Source organism: Rhinolophus sinicus, linkage group LG02 (genome assembly GCF_036562045.2).
Source record: "Rhinolophus sinicus isolate RSC01 linkage group LG02, ASM3656204v1, whole genome shotgun sequence".
In the NCBI taxonomy this organism is placed as follows: domain Eukaryota; kingdom Metazoa; phylum Chordata; class Mammalia; order Chiroptera; family Rhinolophidae; genus Rhinolophus; species Rhinolophus sinicus.
Window position 1 is genome coordinate 144871569 of NC_133752.1, and position 24427 is coordinate 144895995.

The following is a 24427-nucleotide window of genomic DNA, read 5'->3' on the forward strand; positions in this document are numbered from 1 at the left end:
GAAACTGATGTGTATACAAATGTCAAGTGTTATTACTAACTTTCATCTTTAGATTTGCATGATGGGGTCTGATTTGTGGCAGGAAGGAAGTAGAGAGGAATTTGGGGATGTTGTCTGCTTAGTTCTTTAAATAATGTCATTGACAACCCCGACTCTCAATAAGATAGGCAGTGTACTGATTCTTTCTTAGAAAGACATGCAAGCCTCCCTTCCTCCTTGGCAAAAGTCATGACTTTTGGGAAAAGCTTGTCTTTGGCTTTATATTCCACTTCTCTCATTTCCAAGTTTTGGGGGCAATGGAGCAAGAACTCTACTTGAGCCGTTCAGCTAAGGCCAGCCAGACACCCTTTCCTACCTAGAGATCACTTTCCCCTGTGACTGAGTGTCTGCCTCTGGGCCTTCAGGCCTGTGAAGGGTTAAGCGAGCCACACCCTGAGCAGAAACATACTTGGACTTTGCACTGAGCAGCCATCCCTGGCCTCTCCTGGTTTGACTGACTCAGGGAGCCCTGAGCTGGAGGAGGCAGCACGGAGAAGGTCAGAGGAGTGGACACGGAGAGGAAGGCAGCCTCTTCCCTGACCTCCCCGACACCATGGACAGCTCCTGCTAGAAAGGGCACCTCTCCACCGTCGGGGCCTGGGCATCCTATGCTCCCTTCCTGTCAAATTGGGATTTCATCCACTGTTCTCCAAGGGACAGTGAAGTTACACCCTGCTTCCAGTGTTGGGTGAGTCTTGCTTTGACCTGTCACTGCTCCTCATTTTACATCTTGGAGTACCCGTCTGGGGGCTACTTCCTTTTCTCCTTCCCTACCTCCAACCAATCACAGGCCCACTTCCCTTAAATCGAGATCCAAAGAAGATGCCTTCTCCCAGCCCTGCTTCTGTTTCTTACCCTTCCCTGCCAAGTTACTTAACAACTGAACTTTTTTTTTAAACCTGGAAAATGGATAATTATAATACCTCGCTCATGTGGATATTGTAAACATCAAGTGAATGAATAGATGTGAAGTGTTTGGAGTCCTTCCTGGCCCATGGTAATTGCTATATGATTGCTATTATAATTATTCGTATTTCTCCCTCTGTGATGTCCTTCCAGAAAGTGGCAAGTGCTTTATTTTCCTGGAGCTCAGGGAAAGTAGAGTGAAGGGAGAAGGCAGCCTGTGTCCCTTTCTTGCTCCACCTTCCATTCCTGTTTCCTTCCCCTCCTCCACCCAGGCTCAGCAGTGCAGGAGAAGAGCAGGACACGGCTCTTGTCTTCCTGTTGGGGAGTAGCATTGACCATCATACTAATGATTCTGTCCTGCTCCCAGCCACTCTGCCTACTGCGTCCCACAATGAAGCCTGAGGATGGCTCGGCTTCCTCCTTAGGAAACACCTGCCTACTGCTTGGGGCTGAGCCCCACAATGCTCCCTGCCCCTCCAGCTCTGCTTTTCCTTGCCCATTCCCACCAGCTGCTACAGAGCTGGGTGTGTCCCTCTGGGGCAAAGTTCGTGCCAGGTTATAGGAATGGGTGTGAAAACTGGAAACAGAAAAATAGGGATGAAAGTGTAGGCACATCCAGAGGTCCTGAGAGTTACTTGCTTGTTGGGGAAACAAATCTCACTTTGATTTTCTTTGGGATGTTCCAATCTTTTATGGAGTAACTCCTGCCTCTGTCAAACTCATCACCCTGTCCGGTCCCCATGTAACACATAAATCTCACTGTGGCAATGAGAGGGCAGGAGACCTTTGGAAGAACTTTTGAAATGGATGTGGGTGGGTTGGCTGAGTGAAATAGGGGCTGTGAGAGGTAAGGAGTTGAAAAGGAGAACTGGGAACAGATGGCCAGGGAGTCTAGACCCTGGCCAGGGCCTCAGTGCAGGAGGGAGAGAGCTTCTGACGCCTGACTATGGCACAAAGTTTGCTTACCCTGCGTTCCCCAACCTTCTCTCTCGCAAGCACAACTGTGCTCCCCCAGTCATTACCTACTGATGCCTTCCTTACCCTGGTAGTCAGGGGCCATGGTCCTGTCGTCCCCTGCCTCGCCCCTGCCCACCCTGATCCAGGGAGCAGAGGATTCCCCCACCTCCTGCTGAGTTTTCTGCAGCCTTCCGCAGTTAGCTTGGGCTAGTCCAGAGGCCTCTCCTAGGTGTGGGCTCTCTCCACGGCCAGGACTCGGGGAAAAGAAGGCTCTCTTAGGTCCTTCTGCCTTCCTTTCCTCAGTTACTGGTCTTTAAAGCTGAGCAGACATCAAAATGCCTCCTTTACTCCCAGGATCAGTAGCCCCTCTGGACATGGCTCTCCTGGAAAATTCCGTGGGGGTGGAGGACCTTTTGCTCCTGGAACCCCTGGACCAGGAGTCTCTGCTCAAGAACTTCCAGCTGCGCTATGAAAGCAGAGAGATTTATGTGAGTTGTTATGGGTGCCCCTGACTGTGGGTGTGCGTCTAGATTTCATGTGCTCCCGCCGTCCTCCAACCCCCACATCTGCTCATTTCCTTCACCTTCTTCCCTGGCTCCAGACCTACATTGGGAACGTGTTGGTCTCAGTGAATCCCTACCAACAGCTGCCCATCTATGGCCCAGAGTTCATTGCCAAATACCAGGACTGTACCTTCTATGAGCTGAAGCCCCATATGTGAGTAGAGGGACCAGAGGAAGCGGATGGATATTCCTGATGATGAGACATCCTAATTTCCTCTTTCTCCTGAAGGAGGTTTGCCAGCTGCCCCTTCTTCCCCTGGCCCTCTGGAGGCCTCTTCCTAGTCTTGTCACTTGCCTCAGTCTGGTCCAAGTGTGGAGGGTGGATGAATTTGGAGGCTGGGGCTCGAGAGAAAGATGGTGTCTGGGGCTGGCTCCATAGTAGTCATTACCCATTTCCTCCCCGAAGCTACGCACTGGCAAATGAGGCGTACCAGTCACTGAGGTACCGGGACCAAGACCAGTGTATCCTCATCACGGGCGAGAGTGGAGCTGGGAAGACTGGTGAGGCACCTGATGGGGGAAAGCTGTGGAGTCACCACCGGCCACCCTCTTGTCTCTTTCCAAGCCAGGCCTAGAACGCCCCTGCTCCACCCCTGAAATTCCCTCTTGGTTTTTCTGACTGAGGGGTCTGAGGTGCTGGAATGAGGGTGGTGTGGGGACTCATGAGAGGGTTTCTCTTGCACAGAGGCCAGTAAGCTAGTGATGTCTTATGTGGCGGCCGTCTGTGGGAAAGGAGAGCAGGTGAATTCTGTGAAGGAGCAACTGCTTCAGTCAAACCCAGTGCTGGAGGGTGAGAATTCCAGGCTCTGCCCACTCCACTGCCCCCCCCCCCCGCCTCCCGCCACCCCCAGTCACTTAGTCCTAGACCCGCTTCCTCAGTGTTCCCAAACCTCTGTTCTCATTGAGCCTGAAAAATCTGAGATTGACACAATTCACTGGAAGACCTTCCTCCTTTCCCTTCTCTAGAATCCCTCTTCTCCCCTCAGCCACCTCACTGCCCCTTTCTTGTCTCTTGCAGCTTTTGGCAATGCCAAGACCATTCGCAACAACAACTCCTCTCGATTTGTGAGTGAACATTTCCCTGAGCTGGGAAGACAGAGTGTGGGGGCTTGAGAGGGAGGCATGCGGCACAGACCCCTCCTGGACGGGGTGGTGAGAAGCGGAGGAAGCAAAGTCTCTCTCTCTCTCTCTGGTCTCTGAAGGGAAAATACATGGATATTGAGTTTGACTTCAAGGGATCCCCCCTCGGTGGCGTCATCACAAACTGTACGTGTCTCCCCATTCCACTTACCGCCTCTCTCTTCTACCTGCCCCCAGGTCCCTTCTGCTAAGCTGCCACTGTAGGCAGGAGGAATATGAGACGACTGGACTTCCCAACCACTAGGAAGACCGGGGATGAGGGCAGAATTAGAGGGAAGCTAAGATATCTTCCAGACCCTCAGGACCTTGTTTTCTAATTCTTTGCCAGATCTGCTCGAGAAATCCCGAGTGGTGAAGCAGCTCAAAGGAGAAAGGAACTTCCACATCTTCTATCAGCTTCTGGCTGGAGCAGATGAACAGCTGCTGAGTATGTGTCTGCCCCAAACTCCATTCCGCCCCCTCTGGGCCCCATGCAGCCCTCTTCCCTTGAGCCCCTCAGACTTCTCCTTCCTGCATTCCTCATTCTGAGTCTCACTCACCGTTGTTGGGAACTCTGTTTTCTCTTCTTTTTCTGGGGTTTTATTGTTGGAATAAGCTTTCTTGTCTCTTCACTGGGCTTATTCCTCTGTCCGGCCTGGTTCCTCTTTCTCCAAGATGGTTTCAAAAATGGAACACTCATTTCCACCTACCATCCATTCCTATCTTCAACGTAAGGGACTTTATTGATAGTTCAGCAGGAAATCAGGATGTTGCAAGTGTTCAAGAACTTTCAGTGAGCTTTGAAAGTTGTCCTGGTTCTACATCTGCCTCACCTAGGATCCTGCCCTTGATTTCCTCTTCTTAGATAGTTCTACATAGGTTCCATTCATTCATTCATTCATTCATTCATTCATTCATCAAACATCTGTTGAACACCTACTATGATCGAACACTGTAACAGCCTCTAGGGATATGGATTTGACTGACATGCACCTTGTCCTTGAAGACCGCATGGTCTCCTAGGGATGGCAGATGTGTGAACAGATACACAGCAATACAATGTAATCAGTGCCAAACGGCCCCTGCAGATGGCGATGGGAGCAGAAGGCATGGAGCATGCCGCCTTATCTTGGGGAAGAGCCCATCCCAGCTTGAATGCTGTAGTGGCCTGAGGTAGCTCTGGTGGGCATCACAGCAGGGGCTGCTGGGACTTATGATCCTGCCCGAGTTTGCCTCCCAATCTCACCTCTAGCTGTGACCACTGGGGATATCTGGCCCCACGGACCTATCCCTTTGGTTTCTGGTTAGTCTATGCTGGCCTTGTGCCAATCTCCTTTTCCCTCTGGGAGATCACTGTGGTTCAAGAGCCCCTGCAGGTCTCATCCTCCCTCCTGGCTTAATAGTCTTGGTTGTATTCAATTTGTCTGAATCATAGACACTAGTGTCTTATTCCGGCTGGGTCTCTCATCATTGGTTTAAGTTAAGTCCAGACAGGGCCTCCCTCGTGTCACATCCCAGGTCCTTTCTGACTCACTCTCTGTTCAGACACCCCTCTTTAGCAAGTTTCAGTTTCAAAATTGGTGTCTCAGGGGAAGCTGCCATTAAATTCTAATTTGAGAGACACTTCCTGGTTTTCAGATCATTTGAATAACAGATAATTCATATCCCCCAAAATCCATGATTAACCCATTCCTTCCCACCTCAGGTAAACAACTTTGACCATTCCCTTGATTCATTTGTTAAAAAGAATAAAGTTCTCTGCATGCCAGCCAAACACACAATATATGAAGATAAAAAACAGTTCCAGAATACAAGTTGTTCACTTATGGGAGAAAGGAAAAAAACAAACCTAGTTCGTGTGATTGGGGATGAGATAGAGATGCACCGTGGGGGGACACAAGAGAGCCACTTGGCTCAGCCCCACAACGCCAGAGAAAACCTTCCAGAAGAGGGGTCAGTGTTGGGGAACATAGTACCTGCCACTTTGTCATTGCTTAGTGAACAAATAATGAATGCACCAACCAGGGGGAAGGATTGAGGCTGGGGAGGGATATGTGCTCACGTTTCTTTCCTGACTTTCATCGTCCCAGAACCACTGAGACCTGAGCAGTATGGAGGGTTTGCTTGTTTCTTTTCGTTGTTTAGAACCCTGAGGGTGGAGACAAGTAAAATGATGCTTCTCTTTCATAAAAGTTGGGGGAAACTCCAACAATTATGAATACCGAAACCCTACAGACCACTTAAAAATTTAGTCTGTTATAGGAATTAATGATCCCAAAACAAAGGAGGCAAGGGGAGAACCTAAACCAAAAATGGCTCTTTTGGATAAATGAATGAACCAGCCTCCGGCAAGGGCTATGAGGGTCAAGGCTGGAGGGCTCCAGAGAGCCAGGTACTAACTTTCTCTCCACACCCTGGCCCTCCCAGAGGCGCTGAAGCTCGAGCGGGATAGAAGCGGCTATGCCTATCTGAACCAGGAAGTGTCCAGAGTGGATCAAATGGATGATGCCTCCAACTTCAAGGCTGTTCAGGTGGGTGCCCAGAGGAGAGGTGGCCCAGGCCCTTAGCCGGTCCTCGGAGCCCAGGCCCGAGCTCTGAGAAGGGAGGCACTGGACAGTTCAGCTTCTGAACTCTTCTGCTTTCTCCCGAAGAGTGCAATGACTGTGATTGGATTCTCGGAGGAGGAGATTAGATGGGTGCTAGAGGTGACGGCCCTGGTGCTGAAGCTGGGGAACGTGGAGCTGTCGGAGGAGTACCAGGCCAATGGGATATCAGCAAGTGGCATCTGTGATGGGAGAGGTCTGCACTCCCCTGCTGGAGCCCCCACCCAGCTCCCTGAATCTCCTATTGCAATTTCTGGGCTTCCACTATCTCCAGCGTAATCCACTTCATTCTGATTTAGTCCCACTCAGCCTGCTCCTGAGTTCTTCCCCACACATACTCATTGAGAACTCCCAGTAAGCCATATTGGAACGAGGTTTTGAAGTTTGATAGACCTAGATTCTGGGACCTCTCCAAGTCTCAGTTGATTTTTTTTGCAAAATGAGACAATTACACCTATTTCAGGAGATGCTCATTTTAAAGTAGATACTGCATGCAAAGTTCCTAGATCTCCCTTTTCTCCTCCCCCTCCCCAGAGCTTCCTCCAGGGCCATGTTCTGGATTGGCTGCAAGGACTTCCCCAGCAAGACTCAGGGACACCAGTCTCCCAGCAATTTCATTTGTCAGCCCTTCCTCCCTCCCCTAGGAGAAAGCCCTCTCTCAGGCCATGTTTTATTTCCTCATCACCCAGGTGTTCAGGAGATTGGGGAGATGGTGGGTTTGAATTCAAAGGAACTAGAGAGAGCTTTGTGCTCAAGGACCATGGAAACTGCTAAAGAAAAGGTAGTCACTGCACTGAATGTCATCCAGGTAAGTGGCCCTATGGAAGGGGCTGATTCTGAGTCTGTTCTGTGGCTGCCACACTAACCAGCTTGGCCTCACTTGCAGGCTAAGTATGCTCGAGATGCTCTAGCTAAGAATATCTACAACCGTCTCTTCAACTGGATAGTGAATCGCATCAACGAGAGTATCAAGGTGAGAGACGGCCCTCTTCCCTCCACACCCCCCTGGCTGCCTCACCTCCCTTGCCCCGGTCACCAACCCCATACCTTGGGTTCTGAGATGGAACAGAGCAGTGACGATAAGGGGTAGCATACAGTTTCTTCCAACACTGTGTCATTGTGAAACAGCACTGGTTTTTGACTATCTGGATCTGCTACTTATTAGCAGTGTGGCCTTTCAATTTCACCAAGATTGTGAGCCTCAGTTTCCTGATTTGGAAAAAGGGACATTAATGCCTACCCGCTTCACAGGTTTAATGAGGATCAGATAAAATTATGTACATGGTCACCATATAATCCAGCAATTCTACTCCTAGGTATATAGCTCAGCAAATTGAAAACAGATACCCACATAAAAACCTGTACACGAATGTTCATAGAGGCATTACTCATAATAGCCAAAAAGTGGGAAAAAACCAAATTTCCATCAACTGATGAATGCATAAATAAAATGTGGTATATTCATACAATGGTACATTATTTGGCCATGAAAAGGAATAAAGTGATGATACACACCCAACATGGATGAACCTTGAACACATGTTGAGTGAAAGAAGCCAGACACGAAAGGCCACATTTTGTATGATTCCATTTATATGAAATGTCCAGAATAGGCAAATCCATAGACATGGGAAATAGATCAGTAGTTACCAGGAACTGGGGCAGTGGGTAGAGGGGGATGGGGAGTGACTGCTGATGGTGTGGGTACAAGATTTCTTTTTGGGATGATGAAAATGCTGTGGAATTAGGTAGTGGTGATAGCTGTACACCTTCTGGCTAGTCTTTAGAAATCCACTGAATTGTAAACCTTTCAAGGGTAAGCTTTATGGTATGTGAATTAGATCAAAGTAGCATTATTATTTTAAAATTATGTACATGAAAGTGCTATCAATTTAGACGCTATTACTGGAAGGCAGCAGGGTAACGTGTGATTTGAATCTAGGTTTGGGTAAGTGCTTAGCCCTTTTGAAATTTGATTTTTTCATCTGTAAAATAACCTTATAGGGTTATTATGATAGGATTAATGAAATAGGAACATAGAATTTTTGTAATTCTCGTGGGAGCACCATCCTGGGATCTATTTGCATCTTCCTCTTCCTCCTTGCCCCCCTCTTTGCTGTCCTCCAGTGTACAGAGGAGGAAGGAGAATAAAATCACAATTGCTTTCCTGCTTGATCAAGCTCACCCGAGGTCTAGTTGATCCTCGCTCCAGGCACATCCATCGCAGAAGGGCCTGGCATGGTGTGCAGATGTGGCCTGTCATCAGGTTTATCTTTTCCTTCTCTTCAGGTGGGCACCGCGGAGAAGAAGAAGGTAATGGGGGTCCTGGATATCTACGGCTTTGAAATATTAGAGGTAAGAGGGCTTCACCCAACCTCAGTACCCTGCTTCCCTGTGGTTAGGGGCAGATGGGTTCCAAGGGGGATGCGAGAGAGGAGGGGCAGGGCTGAGAGGGAGGACGCGTCTTAGGCTGCGTTGGTCTCTCTTTAACCTGTGTACCTCCCCTCAGGATAACAGCTTTGAGCAATTTGTGATCAACTACTGCAATGAGAAGCTGCAGCAGGTGTTCATAGAGCTAACACTGAAAGAGGAGCAAGAGGAGTATAAGAGAGAGGTAAACTGAGACGTCTCCCTACCTTTCTCTCTTAAATGACTTCTAGGCACACGCCAGATCTTTCTTTCTCCTTGATCATGAGTTCCCCTCCATTGTCCCCAGATAGGAACACAAAGGACAAAAAGTTTCCCCTGAACAGCTGAACACTCCAGCATTACCAAGAAGCTCTCATTTTCTGCTCTCTATCCCCTCATTCCCCATCCTCCCACTCCAGCCAGGCAAGGAAGGGGCAGATTGATGGAAGGCTGTGTGTGTGTGTGTGTGTGTGTGTGTGTGTGTGGCTGGGGGGAGTCCTGACAAGAGTGAAGTGACAGGTAGCTTGGCCTATGGCATACTGTGAGCCAAATTTGGAAGGGACGTATCTCCTGGGCTTGGCACCCCTCCACATCCCTTTCTGTGTTCTTCCCTAACGTCTCAGACTCCTTTGTCTGCCCCAGGCCCTGGCTGCTGTCACCTTCTGCTCTTGTAGCACTCTGATCCCAGACTTCCCCACCAGCACTGCCCCATGGCTCAGACTTTCCACACCCCTTCCCCCGTTCAGTGAAAACCCCTGTTCTCTGTGGCTACGTGTGAGAATGGCTATCTGATTGAGCTAATCCACTGCAAAGTGTGAATGGCTGAGTCTCACTCACCAAAACCCTCCTGGGGATGCTCCCTGTGAGCTCTCAGAATCTGTTGTGGCAGAATTTCAGGCAGTGTGGTCACAACGTGTGGACAAGTTTTTTCAGTTGTTTGTATAGTTTGATTTTAAAAATTTAAATCATCAAGTAGATAATACATTCCTATGTTTCAAAATTCAAAAAGCTTAAACAGGTGTATAAAGAAAGAACCCGGTCCCCAGCTAGTTCTGTTCCCCATCTAGAGGCACCTGAAGTGGGCCTCCTCGCAGAGGTCTTTGATGTGGAATCAAACAAATCTGTAAATATATTTTTCTACAAAGTTTGTTCAAGTAGCTGTGAATATACTCTCTTCCTATGCCTTTCTCTCATAAGTTAACAAGATGTCTTTCTGTATCAGTGTATAAAAATGCTTTTTGACAGCTACATAGGATTATAATTCATTTAATCAGTCAGGGAAGGCATTTCTGGAATGACGTGGGAGGGCAACTTTACTTACGACCTGTGAGGGAGGAGGGAGAGAAAGGCTTGTGTTCCCCAGTCACACCTGGGAATAACCTGAGCTGGGAAGTCTGGCCCTTGGGTGGGATCAGGAGCTCTCCTGCTTGCAGGCCTGATGCTGAAGAAATACCGAAAGCAGAGAATGATTGTCTTTGGGTCTTCTGCTTCTGTACTGTTCTTGTTTATTTTTATTTTTTTTTAAAAAAACACCATTATACAGTCCCAAAGTATCATATAGATCAGTGATTCTTCAAGTGTGGTCCTGGACCAGCAGCATTAACACCCTCCGGGAACATGTGGGAATGCAAATTCCCAGACCCTGTCCCAGACCCGCTGGCAGGGGCAGTGATCTGTGTTTTAACAAGCCCTCCAGGTGCTTGCGATGCACGCTGAAGTTTGAGAATCATTGCTGTTGGTCTTTGAAGATGTATCAAATTGGCTTTGCTATTTGATGATAAACTCACTTACGTGCTTTGGTTCCATAGTTTGCTGCCAGAGCAGTGTGGCCATTTGCTCTTCCACATACTCAAGGATCCTTCCCCACCCCCACAGTGAGGTAGCCCCTACCCCAGTCCTCACCCAGCATCTTACACTTCCCTCTCCACCCTACAGCACCTACAGGGCTCTCTGCATTGTCTCCCCCTCACAGCTGCTCTGTCTCTCCAACCAACCCACAAATTCTCCATCAACCCTGGAAAAATGGGGACATAAACTGAAACCACACCAAGGACCCCTCTGAACTATAGGGCTTTCTGAGGGTCCTTTGTGGGTTAGGTGAAAAGGGCCCTGGGTCTGGTGAGGTCTTTGGAGACTTATCTGAGACCTGCTCCCTATAATTTGTCATGTTTCCCCTTGCCAGGGCATACCATGGAAAAATGTGGACTTCTTTGATAATGGCATTATCTGTAACCTCATTGAGCATGTGAGTTATCCTTCTTATCTCTGGGACCTCCCCTGAATATCCTTCCCCTGTCTCTCTCTCCCCCCTCCCTTGACTCCACTTGGTAAGGGTGGTAAAGAGGGCAGAGAGGCAGCAGGGAGAGTTCGGACATCTTGGAGGACCAGGTCTAGGTTGGGCTGATCTTGTTTCCTTGGCCAGAATCAGAAAGGTATCCTAGCCATGCTGGATGAGGAGTGCCTGCGGCCTGGGGTGGTCAGTGACTCCACCTTCCTGTCAAAGCTGAACCAGCTCTTCTTGAAGCATAGTCACTATGAAAGCAAAGCCAGCCAGTATGCCCAGCGCCAGTATGACCGCACCATGGGCCTCAACTGTTTCCGCATCTGCCACTATGCGGGCAAGGTGATATGGCAGGGCGGGATGGTCAAGACTGGGGCCTGAGCACAGGCTGAAGGCAACGGGGGAGGAACTGGGGGGAGACGAGAACTGGGAATACCTCACAACGAGACTGGGAAGGCCAAGTGCTGGGACAAGGTCGTGGGCTCTCCAGACTAATAGCTGTTCGTTTACAGGTGACATACAACGTGAACGGCTTCATTGACAAGAATAACGACCTACTCTTCCGGGACTTGTCCCAGGCCATGTGGAAGGCCCAGCACCCCCTCCTTCGGTCCTTGTTCCCTGAGGGTGATCCCAAGCAGGCATCTCTTAAACGCCCCCCAACCGCTGGGACCCAGTTCAAGAGTTCTGTGGCTATACTCATGAAGAACCTGTATTCCAAGAACCCCAACTACATCAGGTGACATGACGGGCACACAGGGGACATGCTGGATACGTGCTGGCACATGCAGGGTCCATGCACTGTGGAACATGTCCTTGGGGGGCGAATGTTTCTGGAATAAGGGTATCAGAGGCCCTTTCCCCATGGAAAACAGTCCCAGATGAGGAGATGAGAGTCTTGTATCAAGGAGAGCATCAGATTTTGGTAGGGACCATACCACAGTGAGTGAAACTAGAATGGCCAGTGTGTCCACGTCCTCTGAAATGTTTCACCTAAGGGGAACCTGTATGCAGATAGGGGTGTAGAGACCAGGAGGGGTTACACTGGCAAAGGTGAAGCTCCTGAAGCCTGTGCCTTGCCCCACCTCCCACCAGGTGTATAAAGCCCAATGAGCAGCAGCAGCGAGGTCAGTTTTCTTCGGAGCTGGTGGCAACCCAGGTTCGGTACCTGGGGCTGCTAGAAAACGTGCGGGTGAGACGGGCGGGCTATGCCTTCCGCCAGGTGTATGGGCTCTTCCTGCAGAGGTACCGATTGCTGAGCCGGAGCACTTGGCCTCACTGGAATGGGGGAGACCGGTAAGACTCAGTGGGGAGCAGGGGAGGGCAGTGCAGGGAGCATCTGTGGGGGAAGAGACTCTGAAGTCTTCTTGGTCAAGCCCTGAACTTTTCTCCTATGGTGGAGAAAACTATCCCTTGGGTTGCCCCCCCGACAGCTTTCCCCATCTGCTCCTGTAGGGAGGGTGTCGAGAAGCTCTTTAAGGAGCTGAGCACGTCCTCAGAGGAGGTGGCCTTTGGGAAGACAAAGATCTTCATTCGAAGCCCCAAGACGGTGAGTTGGAGAGCGCACTTATGTTTGGTGGGGGTGGAAGGTGGAAGAGTTGGAGATCTCATCTGAGTAAGAGGCTGGATGGGGAGGGGAGCATCTATAACCTGGAATGGATAGTGGATGAGGAAGTCTCCTCTCTGCAGGGACTGAATCCTTGGGTTCCCACCCTGGCCTGAGCCCTGGGAGTCAGGTGTGCTTGCTCGGCCCTCTCTGAGTGCCTCTGCCTGAAGGAGGACTCCTAGAGGCTCAGGGGGATGAGCTGCTCGTGTCTAAGTTTCCAAATCCTAGCATAGTGCCTGCTACAGAGTTAAGAGTTCAGTAGGTGATTGTTAAATGAATGAATAAATAAATGAATGAACTAAGAAGACAAAGGAACGTTCCTATAAAGCACCGGCTGGGAAGCCCCTGGTGCTATGGGCTGCACAGGAGAGAGCGCTGTTCCCGGAGGCCAGCGTCTCTGTCCCACCCTTCCACCTCTCCACAGCTTTTCTACCTGGAAGAGCAGCGGCGCCTGAGACTGCAGCAGCTGGCCACGCTCATACAGAAGACGTACCGAGGCTGGCGCTGCCGCACCCACTACCGGCTGATGCGCACCAGTCAGATCCTCATTTCCTCTTGGTTTCGGGGCAACATGGTACCAGTTACCCCCAAAGTCCCATGCCCCTCCCTCTAATAGGAGACTGGGAAGTGGGAGAGGTAGTTCAGGAGGAGGACTTTTTCTAACAGACCCATTGTTTTCTACAGCAAAAGAAACGCTATGGGAAGATAAAGGCGTCAGTATTGTTGCTCCAGGCTTACGTGAGAGGGTGGAAGGTAATGGGGAAGGGGAGAGGGGTTCCCTCCCCACACATGGTTCCCTCCCGACACTGTTTCCTTCCCCCACATGGTTCTTGCTGCATTGTTCCAGCTGCTGGGGGTAAAGAGCAGCAGAAATCAAGTCCTGCCCATACCCAGGACGTACCTCTGGGTGATGGCACGTCTGTGTCTGGGCTCCATGTGTGTCTTGGAGAGTGGTTGCATGTTGGGAGGTCTGTATATATGCCGGGGCGTGTCTCTGACTTGGCAGCAGAGCTCTGCCTTCTGCTGTGTCCTCATTGTCAACTTGTCTGACTTTACTCCTCCAGCTAGTCTCAGCTCTTTATCTTTCTCTGTTCTTTGTGTGGCTGAAAGGGTAGAATCTCTCCTAGGTCTATCTTCTTCTATCTTCTTGGTCTAACAGTCTGTCTTTACTTTGGCTCCTTTCTTGTATGTTCCTGCCAGGCCCGCAAGGACTATCGAAAATACTTCCGATCAGGGGCTGCCCTCACTTTGTCAGATTTCATCTACAAGAGCATGGTAAGTGGTGGGCACTGAGGGTGGTGGAGGGGGTGTTGAGGAGGGAGGGACAGATTTAGAAGAAGCAGATGTGAGGTTTGAGAAGAGGTGACTCAAAGCTTTCCCCCAAGAGCCTCCCTGATCTGCATGTACTTCATTCAGTCCTGGGAGAAGGGCGTGGGGCAGCAACTTGCAGGGAGCAGACCCTCCCCAGCGTAGGGGCCCAGGGGTACAATCAGAGCACATTTGGCCTGAGTGGGAAGTGCAGGTAACTCTGTGGTAGGAAGGGGTCCCAGCACATCCACCAACTATCCACAGTGAATAGGCCCAAGAAGAGACTGGGGCTGGCTGGTTAGCAACAGTTGAAGAGGCTGAGCCTCATTGAAGAACAGAGTGAGGACACACATGGGATTAACTAACCCAACTTTCCGAGGTCCATTTTAAGGTTGGGATGAAGCAGGAGGAACCATATCTTCCTTCTAGCTCTTCTGAAACTATAGCAGACGAGTCTGAGATTAAATCTCGGAAGGATCTTAATTCTGGAGAACTCAGGTCAGAGAGGGCAGGAAGAAGCAGGACCAGGCCTGGGTATTCAATCTCTGGGCAGTTTCCAATTAGAGGAAAACAGGCACAGAACAGGGTGATTTCCAGAGACATCCATCTGACAGCGATGGTGCTTCTGGAAGTGTCGGTGGGAAACTAGACAGGGAGGGAACAGCACTTCCAGTGAAGTCTTGGGAAAGGCCAGAGAGGAGGAGGAGGAAGAACGGGAGGTCTTGGACAGAGGGCTGGGGTAAATGAGAACTGCCTTCTGCTGGTTTTATTTTGGATGGTTATTAGGACTCTTACTGATTAACTGTGCTCATTCAGATATGAGACACGTTCATTGGAACTCTTCTTGGTTGTCCGAGAGGCTGGGTCCCCTGGCCAGATCCCTTGGCCAAGTGGGGGCTCTGGGCCTCTCCATTGCCTACCTGAGCCTTCTTTGTGTCCTCTGCCCCCCTCCCCAGGGAAGCTCCATTTTCCTAGGCCTCTTCTGTTGTCTGGTCTCGCTTCAGCTGGCTCCAGGGTGTCTGCCTTCTCAGAGTTCCTGTTTTCTTGCTGCGTAAATGCATACCTGAGACCTGTACTCTGATTTTGCTTTTATCTCAAGACTTGCCCCTCTTCCACCTTTTCTTTCACCTGTGTATTATCAGGCATCTGCTGAATGTTACCTCGGGAGCGGGTGGGTGCAGATCAGGGTTTCACTGACTCGCATCCCCCACAGAAAGATGCATGTAGGAAGCCACTGGGCAGCGATTCCCTCAGCGTTTCAGACTAGTCTGTATTCTGCCATTGCCTTGCCTGTAACTAATACTAATGCCTACTATTTTTTTTGACTACTTAACTATGCACGAAACCCTTTACATGTATTAACTCTAATGCTTTCAACAACTCTATGAGGTAAGCCCTTTTCTTCCCCCCATTTTATAGGTAAAAAACTAAGACCCAGAGAGGTTTAATAACTTGCTAGGAGTCCCCCAGCTGGTAAGTGGTAGAGCTGGGATACAAACTATTTGACTCCGGAGTTTTAACCATTGCCTAAGACTGCCCGGGCAACCAGGCACACATGGCCCTGGGTAGACCTGGGGGCAAGAGGGCTGCATAGGGAAAGGCGGAACTTTATAGATCTAGGGGGGAAAAAAAATAACAAAAAAAGAAAACCCTCAGAGATTCCACATCATTTGGAATCTGGGGGATTATGGGAGATGTTTAGGAATGTTTATTGAATTAAATCAAACCAGACCACGGATTAGAGACTCCAGGGAGATTAGACCAAGCCCAGTAGGTCTTTGTAGTGGAAGCTACAGAGTGTGGGCAGTTCCTGGAGCAGGACACCACATGCTCTGCCTTTGTCTAGTTTAATTTTTTTTAACCCCATGTCTTAGTGTAAAGTTTTCTTGAAAATTCCAAAAATTTGGAAGTGCTCAAGATCAAATCATTTTCTATACCTTCAATAATTCTATCCCATAAACAAAGAGGGTGCTGGGTACTCCTGAGATATAAAGACTTGAGTTGTGATTCTAGATTGGGGGAGCCTTAAATAGTCAGGTGCCACAGGTGTCACTCGACTGGATCCTGGAACAGGATATTTTCAGAAGTTTATAAAGGACATTAGGAGAAATTTGAGTATGCATTGCTGTTGGGTGAGTGTATCTAATTAATACTAATTTTCTTAGGTGTAGTAATAGAATTATGACTATATAGGACACTGTCCCAGTTCTTGGAAGATGCATGCTTAAGTTTTAGGGGAAAATGTCATGATATCTGTGACCTACTTTAGGATGATATGGCAGTGAAGATTGGTATATATCTGTGTATTTATATATTTATATGCATTTGTATATGTGTGTTCATATGTTAGAGAGAGAGGGTGCAGAAAGAGCAAGATGTTAACATTATCAGTTGGTGAATTTAGGTGAGGGGTATATGGTATGTAGACGTTCATTGTAATGTCTGCTTCAAAGTTCATGCAAATTTAAAAACTTTCCAAATAAGAAAATAAATTGCATTACATTTTTAAAAATCTTGTCAGATTATGTTACTCTTCCCCTTAAAGTCCTCTACTGGTGTTCATTTCACACCGAACAAAAGCCGGTGGTGTTACCACAGCCTACAAGGCCCTTCGTAATCTGTCCTTGACCAATCGTCCTCTGATCTTCTCTTCTCTTACTCAATTTAGTCCGGTCACGCTGGCTTTCTTTCTGTTTCTGGAATATACTACCACTCATTCCTGTCTCAGGGCCTGCTTTTTTGCATCATAGCATATATAATTATGTGGCATTACATTACATATGCTTATTTGCTTGTGGGAGATCTCCTTCCACACCCCCTCAATGAGAATGGACTTCGTTTGCTCTGTTCACTGCTATGTTTTCATACCGAGAAGAACAGAGCCAGGCACAGAGCAGACAGTCAATACAAGTTGAATGGTGAAAAACTCAAGACCCGGGAGACTGACTCCCCAGCTGCCTAAAAGAGGGAGAAGATTTCCATGCAAATAACAGTAGTACAAAAACAGAAGTACAGCCAAAGTGCCAGGGGGCTCCAAAGAAAGGAGAGGCACCCCTGGCCCAGGGAACTGGGAAGGCTTTGAGCTGTATCTGAAAGGATGGGTAGAATCTGGGCTGGCAGAGTTGAGCTGAGAACAGCATGAGCTAAGGCACAGAGCGGTAAGGGCATTGCGAGGAGTCCTGTCTGGTTGGTGTGCCGCGGTAATGCAGGACATTCTGTGACAAGAGGCTGGGCTCTAAGTAGAGGACTTTGAATGCCAAGTTGAGGTGTTGGGCTTGACTGACCAGAGAGGAGGGGAGATTTGTTACCTGTCCAACCCCTAACTCAGACAGTGGCAGCCAGCTGTAGGTACCTGTGAGCGGAGAAAGCAGGAAGCTACAGGAGCAAAATATTGAGGCCAGGAGGTGGCTGGTTAGCTCAGTTGGTTAGAGCGCGGTGCTGATAGCACCAAGGTTGCCGGTTCGATCCCTGCATGGGCCACTGTGAGCTGCGCCCTCCTTAAAAAAAAAATAAAAAAAAATATTGAGGTGGTTCCTCCCCCCTCACTACCCGGGGGGGGGGCAGGTTAGCAGGTCTCTGCTTGGAACTAGTCCTTCTCTTCCTTTAATCTCCCATTCACGCTCTTACTGCCCAGCCTCAAGCCTACACTTCATGCAGAAAGAGATCCAAGAGGTCTCCTCAGCTCCACTTGTTGCTTCTCACTGTGTGTGGCCTTCCTCCATTTAAGTGGCAGGATCTGGGTGTGAGTTTGCCCACTGGGAGGTCTTTCTTCTCATCATTCCACTCTCCTCTCAATTCTCCTGCTTCCCACCCAGGTACAGAAATTCCTATTGGGGCTGAAGAACAATTTACCATCTACCAACATCTTGGACAGAAAGTGGCCAGCTGCCCCTTACAAGTGCTTCAATACAGTTAATCGGGAGCTGCAGCAGCTCTTCTACCGATGGAAGGTACGTGTGCCCAGGCCCCTCTCCTCTCATTTGTGTTGTATTCCTCCTCCCTCTGATTTTCCTCTTCTGCTTCCGAATCCGCTTGTTTCTTGTTTCTTTTTCTTTTTGAGTTGTGGTAAAACATACATAACAAAATTTTCCATTTTAACCATTTTGAAGTACACAGTTCGGTGGCATTCAGCACATTCACATTGCTTGGCAACCATCACCGCCATCCATCTCCATCCTTTTTTTCATCGTCCCAAACTGAAACTCTGTACACATTAAGCAATAACTCGCCATTTCCCCAACCCCGAGCCCCTGGAACCTATAATCTACTTTCTGTCTCTATGAACTTGGCTGGAGTCATGTGCCACTTAACATCAGGGATATGTTCTGAGAAACATGTTGTTAGGAGATTTTGTTGTGTGACATCATAGAGTGCGCTTACACACACCTCGGTGTAGCCGAAGTATAGCCTACTCCACACGCAGGCTGTCTGGTGTATAGTCTAGTTCCCAGGCAGCACAATTGTAGAGCATGTTACTGTACAAAACAACACAAGATTAAATCACGCACAAGAGAAAATGATGCAATCAAGAGACGCGGTAAACGTGAGGCTGCTTCCGGCATAACACGACATACTGTTTTACAGCAAATTTTTTTTCTATAAGTAGAAAGAGTACACTCTAAAATAACGATAGAAAGGACAGTACAGTAAATACATAAACCAGTAACATGGTTGTTTATTACCATTATCAGATATTATGCAGTGCACTTACTGTATGTGCTATACTTTCATGCGTGATACGCAGTAGGTGTGTTTACACCAGCATCGCCGTAAACACATGAGTGACGCGTATGCTACAATGTTACCACGGCTATGACGTCCCTGGGCAATAGGAATTTCTCAGTTCCCTTGTAATCTTATGGGACCACCGTCGTATACACAGTTCATCGTTGACTGAAATATTGTTATGTGGTGCATGACTATACTTCAGGTACCTCATATAAGTGAAATACAGTATTTGTCTTTCTGTGGCTGGCTTATTTCCCTTAGCACAGTGCTCTTCTATTCGGGAAATATTTATTGAGCACCTGTCTGGGACTGTGCCTTGTGCTGGGTGCTGGGCCTACAGCCCTCACGGGGCTGGTATTTGATTGTTCCCCTCCCCCTCGCCCAGCATCCCTCAGTCCCCATCCTCTCTGAGGTTTCTAGCACCTGTTCTTTGCCCTCTGCCTCTCTTCTCCAGTCCTTGCTCCTCTCCTTCCACGTCTCAGGGTTCTCCCCATCTCCCTTCCCAGCCCTGCTCTCTTCCTCCATGATTGTAGCTTCTGCCCCTCCCTACTCACAGTGCAAGAAATTCCGGGATCAGCTGTCCCCAAAGCAGGTAGAGATCCTGAGGGAGAAGCTCTGTGCCAGCGAACTGTTCAAGGACAAGAAGGCTGCATACCCCCGGAGGTGAGGGCTCGCGGACCCTGCACAGTTTCATCAAGAGCAAAGCAAAGATTCCCGGGTGGGATAGGGCAGTGGGTGTCAAAGTTTAGTGTGGCATCAGAATCATGTGGCAGGCTTGATAACACCCCAAATGCTGTACCCCCTCCTCAGTGTTTCTGATTGAGCAGGTCTGGAGGTGGGGCCCAAGAATTTGCCTTCTAACAGGTTCCCAGGGGATACTGGTCCCATACCCTGCTCTGAGAACCGCTGAGACACGGTGGGGGAGGGAGGAGGGGGCACGGGAGGACTGAGATGGGGGCTCCGCGTGGGGAGGTGCAGGGCCTGGGGGTCAGTGTAAGGACTCTGTCCCCACTGCATACTTCTTGCGTACCCTCAGTGTTCCCATTCCATTCCACGGTGACTACGTTGGCCTGCAAGGGAACCCCAAGCTGCAGAAGCTGACGAGCAGGGAGGAAGGGCCTGTTCTGGTGGCGGAGACGGTGAAGAAGGTCAACCGCGGCAACGGCAAGGTGAAGGCCCGCAACCTGAACTCCTCTCCATGGCCGATGCAGAGCCCAGGCTGTAGCTGGAAGGGTGGGGGTTGATCCCGCCTTTCCTCACGCTTTCCTGTTCTGTCCCTAGACTTCCTCTCGAATTCTCCTCCTGACCAAGAGGCATGTGATTCTCACAGACTCCAAGAAGTCCCAGGCCCAAGCTGTCATCGGGCTGGACAGTGTGGCTGGAGTGTCAGTCACCAGCTTCAAGGATGGGCTTTTTTGCTTGCATCTGAGCGAGGTATCAGAGTTGGGTGGGGGCAGGGCCTCAGACCGGAGAAGGTGGTGGGCAGCACAGGGCTGGGGCAGGCTGGAGGTGACGGAGACCAGGCCTCTTACTCTGCGCCTTTGATGTCGCTCAGCCTGTTCCTGACGACAGAAAATGAACCCCTTCCCTGCTATACTTTTTTCTCTTCCTAAGATATCATCAGTGGGTTCCAAGGGAGACTTCCTGCTGGTCAGCGAGCACGTGGTTGAACTGCTGACCAGAATGTACCGGGCTGTGCTGGATACCACGCAGAGGCAGCTTCCAATCACCGTGACTGAGCAGTAAGGCCGTGAGCTGGGGCTGAGGGATGGCTGGGAGCAGAGGACCAAGCTGTTGGTCATTGTAGCAGGAAAATGCATGCAGTCGGAAAGTGACATTTACTATGTCAGGGTGGGCCTTAGAGGAGCTTCTTAGTCTCCCCACCCAAGTTCTCTGGGGCCTTGAGTCTTCTGACACAGAAGGGGGTGGTGGTTGGGGGATGTAATTGTCTCCAGACGGAGTGGGGAAGCCATCATGAAAATAATGAGAGTAGGGAATGAAGGCACTAGCTTTGCCTTTCTGTCTCTTCCCCCTCCAGGTTCTCAGTGAAGTTCAAGGAGAGCAGTGTGACTGTCAAGGTCATCCAGAGGGGTGATGGGAATGGCAAGCTAAGCTGCAAGAAGAAGGGGAGTCATTGCCTAGAAGTGACTATATCTTGAGGAGGTGGGGCCTAATGCAAAGACAGCCATTTCTCCCTCCTGGTCCAGCACTAACCCCACCCACCCACCTGTGTGGGAGGATCTCACGTCTAACCACTCTGATCCTGGGGTGGTGCTCAGAGATTGAAGAGGACCTTTCTTCTCTCAAAGCTTCCCAGTCCTTTCTCCAAACTTAGCTTCCTGCCACCCTTAGCCTCTTTGCCCACTAATAAAACAAGTGACTTTCCAACAGTTTGGTTAGTGTGGGCGAGTGGCTGTTCCCCATCTTCTCACGGGCTTGTAATTAGGCCTACTGTCCCCCTCTCTTGCCCCTCCTTCAGGCTCTTTGGAGCCAGCTAACACAGATAATAAGAATGGAAAAGAAGGGAAATTGTCTTTGGGTCCTTGACCGGCTGAGCTCTGGCAGGGTTTGGAGCGACTGAGATGGAGGCAGAGATGGGTCTGAGGTCGCAGGTGGCCAATAGACTGATTCATTAAGTGTGTCCCTGGAGGGAAGAAACGAGGATCCTGTCTTGGTGAAAACTGGGGTCCTTTGGAGATTCAGCCTGAAAAGAGACCCAAGGCTGGAGGGCTCATGTGAGCTGAGGTTAGCTCAGGAATGCAGGGTCCCCTGGACCCAGGAGCTCTAACACCCCCTCTACAACCAAGCTCAGCACTGGGCTTCATCACAGCTGCCCCACCCCTGTACCCCCTTCCTTCCCATACACCAGAGATGCCAGGCTGCTGCCAACAGTTGTCTTGCTAATCACTGTCCACAGCTGGGGCCTACAGCTGGTGGCACTTGACATGGGGACGCTCCCTTACCCAGACTCTCCCACCCCTGTGACCGCTTTCCTCTTGTCTTCAGATATTTTTCCTGGGTCATCGTCATTATTTGTTTCTCCGTTTCCAACTGTCTCACACCATCTCATTGTCCCCGTTTTTGTGGGCTCTGATGTTAATATGTAATATTTTGTATCATGCCTTAAATATTTCCCCCTTCATATGTATTTCATCATAGACTCTGTCTCAGCCTCTTGCACCCCGGTTCTACCTTTAGGGAAAAAGCAGCTCCTATATTTGCAGGAAAATTTAGATCTGTGCTTTGTGAAAGTGTGCAAATGGCTGCCTTTGTTTCTGTCTCTGGGTGTCTCTCTCCCTCCTTTCACGATTTGTGCCTTTCTTGCCTCTTTCCTGTCTCCACCACGGAGCTCACTGTGCCTTGAGGCTGGGGTCTCCCTCCACCCGGCTTTCATGCACAGGCAGCTCAAGGCCCCGGGTCATCACGCTGAGGGAGGCCTCATTAACTTCTCTTCTTGCCTGCAGATTAATCTTGCTCTCTGAGCACAAGCCCATTTTCTGGCACAATCTGCTCTGGGCTGAGATAGGACCCAGGAGGGTGAGGGACTAAAGCTGTTGTGGGGGGATGTGTCTCAGGTGGAGGTGGCTCAGATTCTGTCCAGCCTTCCACCCCCACAGCAGCTCCCCTCATCCTCGACTTCTCAGAACCAGGCTGAGGAGATCCTGTCTGGTCAAGAGAGGGTGGGTGGTGACCAAAGCCTGACCTCCCCTGCTCTCCGCCTCATCTCCTGTTCCCAGGGCCCAAATTGTCGTCACATTTCCAGGGAAGTGCCTGGTCATTTTCAGAAGCAATTTCAGGAGAATATGCAGCTGCTGCTCTCTACCCTGCTTTTCACTTCCTGGGGCTGAAGTCACTGTCAGCTCTCGGGGCACAGATGCTGCGAGGGGGAAGGCCCAGGGCCCTGCTCTCTCCCCTGTCTCCCCACCCACCAGTCTTGTGGATAGATACTACTTTGAAGAAGGGTGGAGGTTCCTCTCCTTCTTTACTCTCCATCTCCTTCCTCTTTCCTGTCCCTGCTTCTCTTCTCTTCTAGAGTCCAGGAGTGTGTGTTTTTATTCCCTGAAGTCTACAGGGGCTCAGTTTCCCTGCCTGGGTTATAAGGCTTGAATTGGCTCTGTCATGATGGGAGAAGCTGGAGTTCTGCTGCCCCCTACTCACCCCACTTGGCCAGTCCAGCATTTGCTCAAAGTCTAGGTTGTTTCAGCCTCTGAGGCGCACAGCCCCCTGGAGCCACATAACCCCCATGAGGATCCATTCCAGCATCTCACGGCTCACGCCCTTCTGGCTCAGCCATTTCCTCCCAGGCTCTGAGGGGCTCTTTGAGTTCCTTGCTCTGTGGATTATCTCCAAGCTGTCTCCTGGCTGTAGGACTTGGCAGGACGCAGAAGTTGCCATCCATCCATTCTTCACCCAGTGGCACATGTGGCCTGGCCCCACCCTTCCCCCCTGCAGCACCCCTCCGGGATGTTGAGGGCGTCCAAATGTTGCACCCAAGCTGTGCGTGTGGTGGGCATGTGCGGTCATTCGTGTGCACAAGCGCATGCTGGGGCGGCTCCACCTCTACCCCCTGGGAACAGCTGCCTGACCCTTCTCTTCTCAGCTCAACTGTACACACCTTTCCCTGGCCTCACCCCCACCGTCCCCAGCAACAAGGCAGGCAGGTCCCGGAGGAGGACCTGCTAGGAATGCTGCTTCTCTAGGCGAGTGACAGCATCTGAGTTGTGGCTCAAACAAAGAGTTAGTGTTCAAATGAAAAAATACCTCGGTGCTCTGTAGATGCAACACCCACTTTACATGCCATTTGTACATGATTTGTGAGCAAAAGGAAGCCTGGCCTGCCCCCTAGCCCTCTAAGGAAAGAGTGAAGAAACAAAATGGAATCACCATAGCCAAGCTAACAAAATTACTTAAATCGGAATGGGCTGAAACATGCGGAATAGATTTTATTTTACTTTAGCCTGTTACTTAAGTTTATTTAACTTAAACTTTCCGTTGTGCATCGGTGCTGGAGATATACAAAATTCCTATAGATAACTCTCTGAAGAACTTAGGAAAAAATGTTCACATGTCCAGACCACCTGACATCTATTATCTAGACCATCAGACATCTGAAGATTACCATCTTGGACGAATGCAGAGGCTAAGAATGCAGCCCTGATTCTTCTCAAGAATGTACTTTTAACTGTAAGAACTCTCAGCTTTTTCCCCTTTGGCACAGTAGGTGTTACTTGGTAGTGTGTTGTTTTTTTTTCTTCTGATTTGCATATCTTAAGATCCTTGAATAAAACTTTGTCATTTAATTCTAAGGAAGCCTCCTGATTCATTTTAATTTGGTGGATACCTCCAAAGCTTCTCTATCACCTCTCTGATTTAGTTTAGCATCAGCTCTTTCAAGTCTTTGTTAATCCCAGAGATCAAGGCATGATGAGTTCTCCCTGCCATTGCCTTGCTCCCCCCATCCTGGACTCCTGCCATACTCTGTGAGATGCCACATCATCAAAGGACATTATTCATGGTGGACCTTTGCTGAAGCCCTGCTTCCCTAGTGCCAGGGCTTGTGGGCAGGGATGGATGGGTTGGTGGGGGGTGGGAGGCTGTCACAGAGATGGGACCCAGGAGGCTTTAGCCCTCAGCCTTCAGTCTTCCTCCTCCTGCACCCCCAAATTCCTCCAGCCTGCCTAGCTTAGACCTCCTCTAGATGGGTTGGGGGAGGAAGGGAGAGATGACTAGGTCCAATTAGAACAGCACTGAGCTTCTCAAAGACATGAACCAGTCATGCCATTTACGTGTAAACAGCCTCCCACTTCTACCCATCATCCCACCTAAGGCTCCCAACCCTGGGTCCTGGTCCTGTAATTAGGTGGATAACAGGAAGCTTTTGATGAGGCCCCATTAGCCTATCACATAA

The 24427-nt window shown here is 49.7% G+C and overlaps 1 protein-coding gene across 2 annotated transcripts; it reads left to right on the plus strand.

Moving 5' to 3' along the window:
• The first annotated feature begins 473 nt into the window (after nt 1-473).
• On the plus strand, nt 474-23739 carry MYO1A (myosin IA). Of its 2 annotated transcripts, XM_019742300.2 has the most exons (28): nt 474-727; nt 2257-2390; nt 2504-2619; nt 2872-2966; nt 3151-3255; nt 3484-3530; nt 3668-3731; nt 3934-4032; nt 6012-6115; nt 6236-6383; nt 6877-6995; nt 7074-7160; nt 8477-8542; nt 8697-8801; nt 10779-10841; nt 11019-11219; nt 11390-11616; nt 11973-12173; nt 12333-12426; nt 12908-13057; nt 13168-13236; nt 13684-13758; nt 17607-17741; nt 19076-19182; nt 19556-19688; nt 19801-19953; nt 20134-20261; nt 20558-23738. In XM_019742300.2, exons 2-28 carry the CDS (start codon nt 2277-2279, stop codon nt 20676-20678), a joined length of 3126 nt encoding a protein of 1041 aa, XP_019597859.2. In that variant the 5' UTR covers nt 474-727; nt 2257-2276; the 3' UTR covers nt 20679-23738. The 2 variants fall into 2 exon arrangements, with proteins under 2 accessions (XP_019597859.2, XP_074181650.1); XM_074325549.1 differs by lacking the exon at nt 474-727 and having other exon boundaries at nt 2262-2390; nt 20558-23739.
• Nucleotides 23740-24427: the final 688 nt, after the last annotated feature.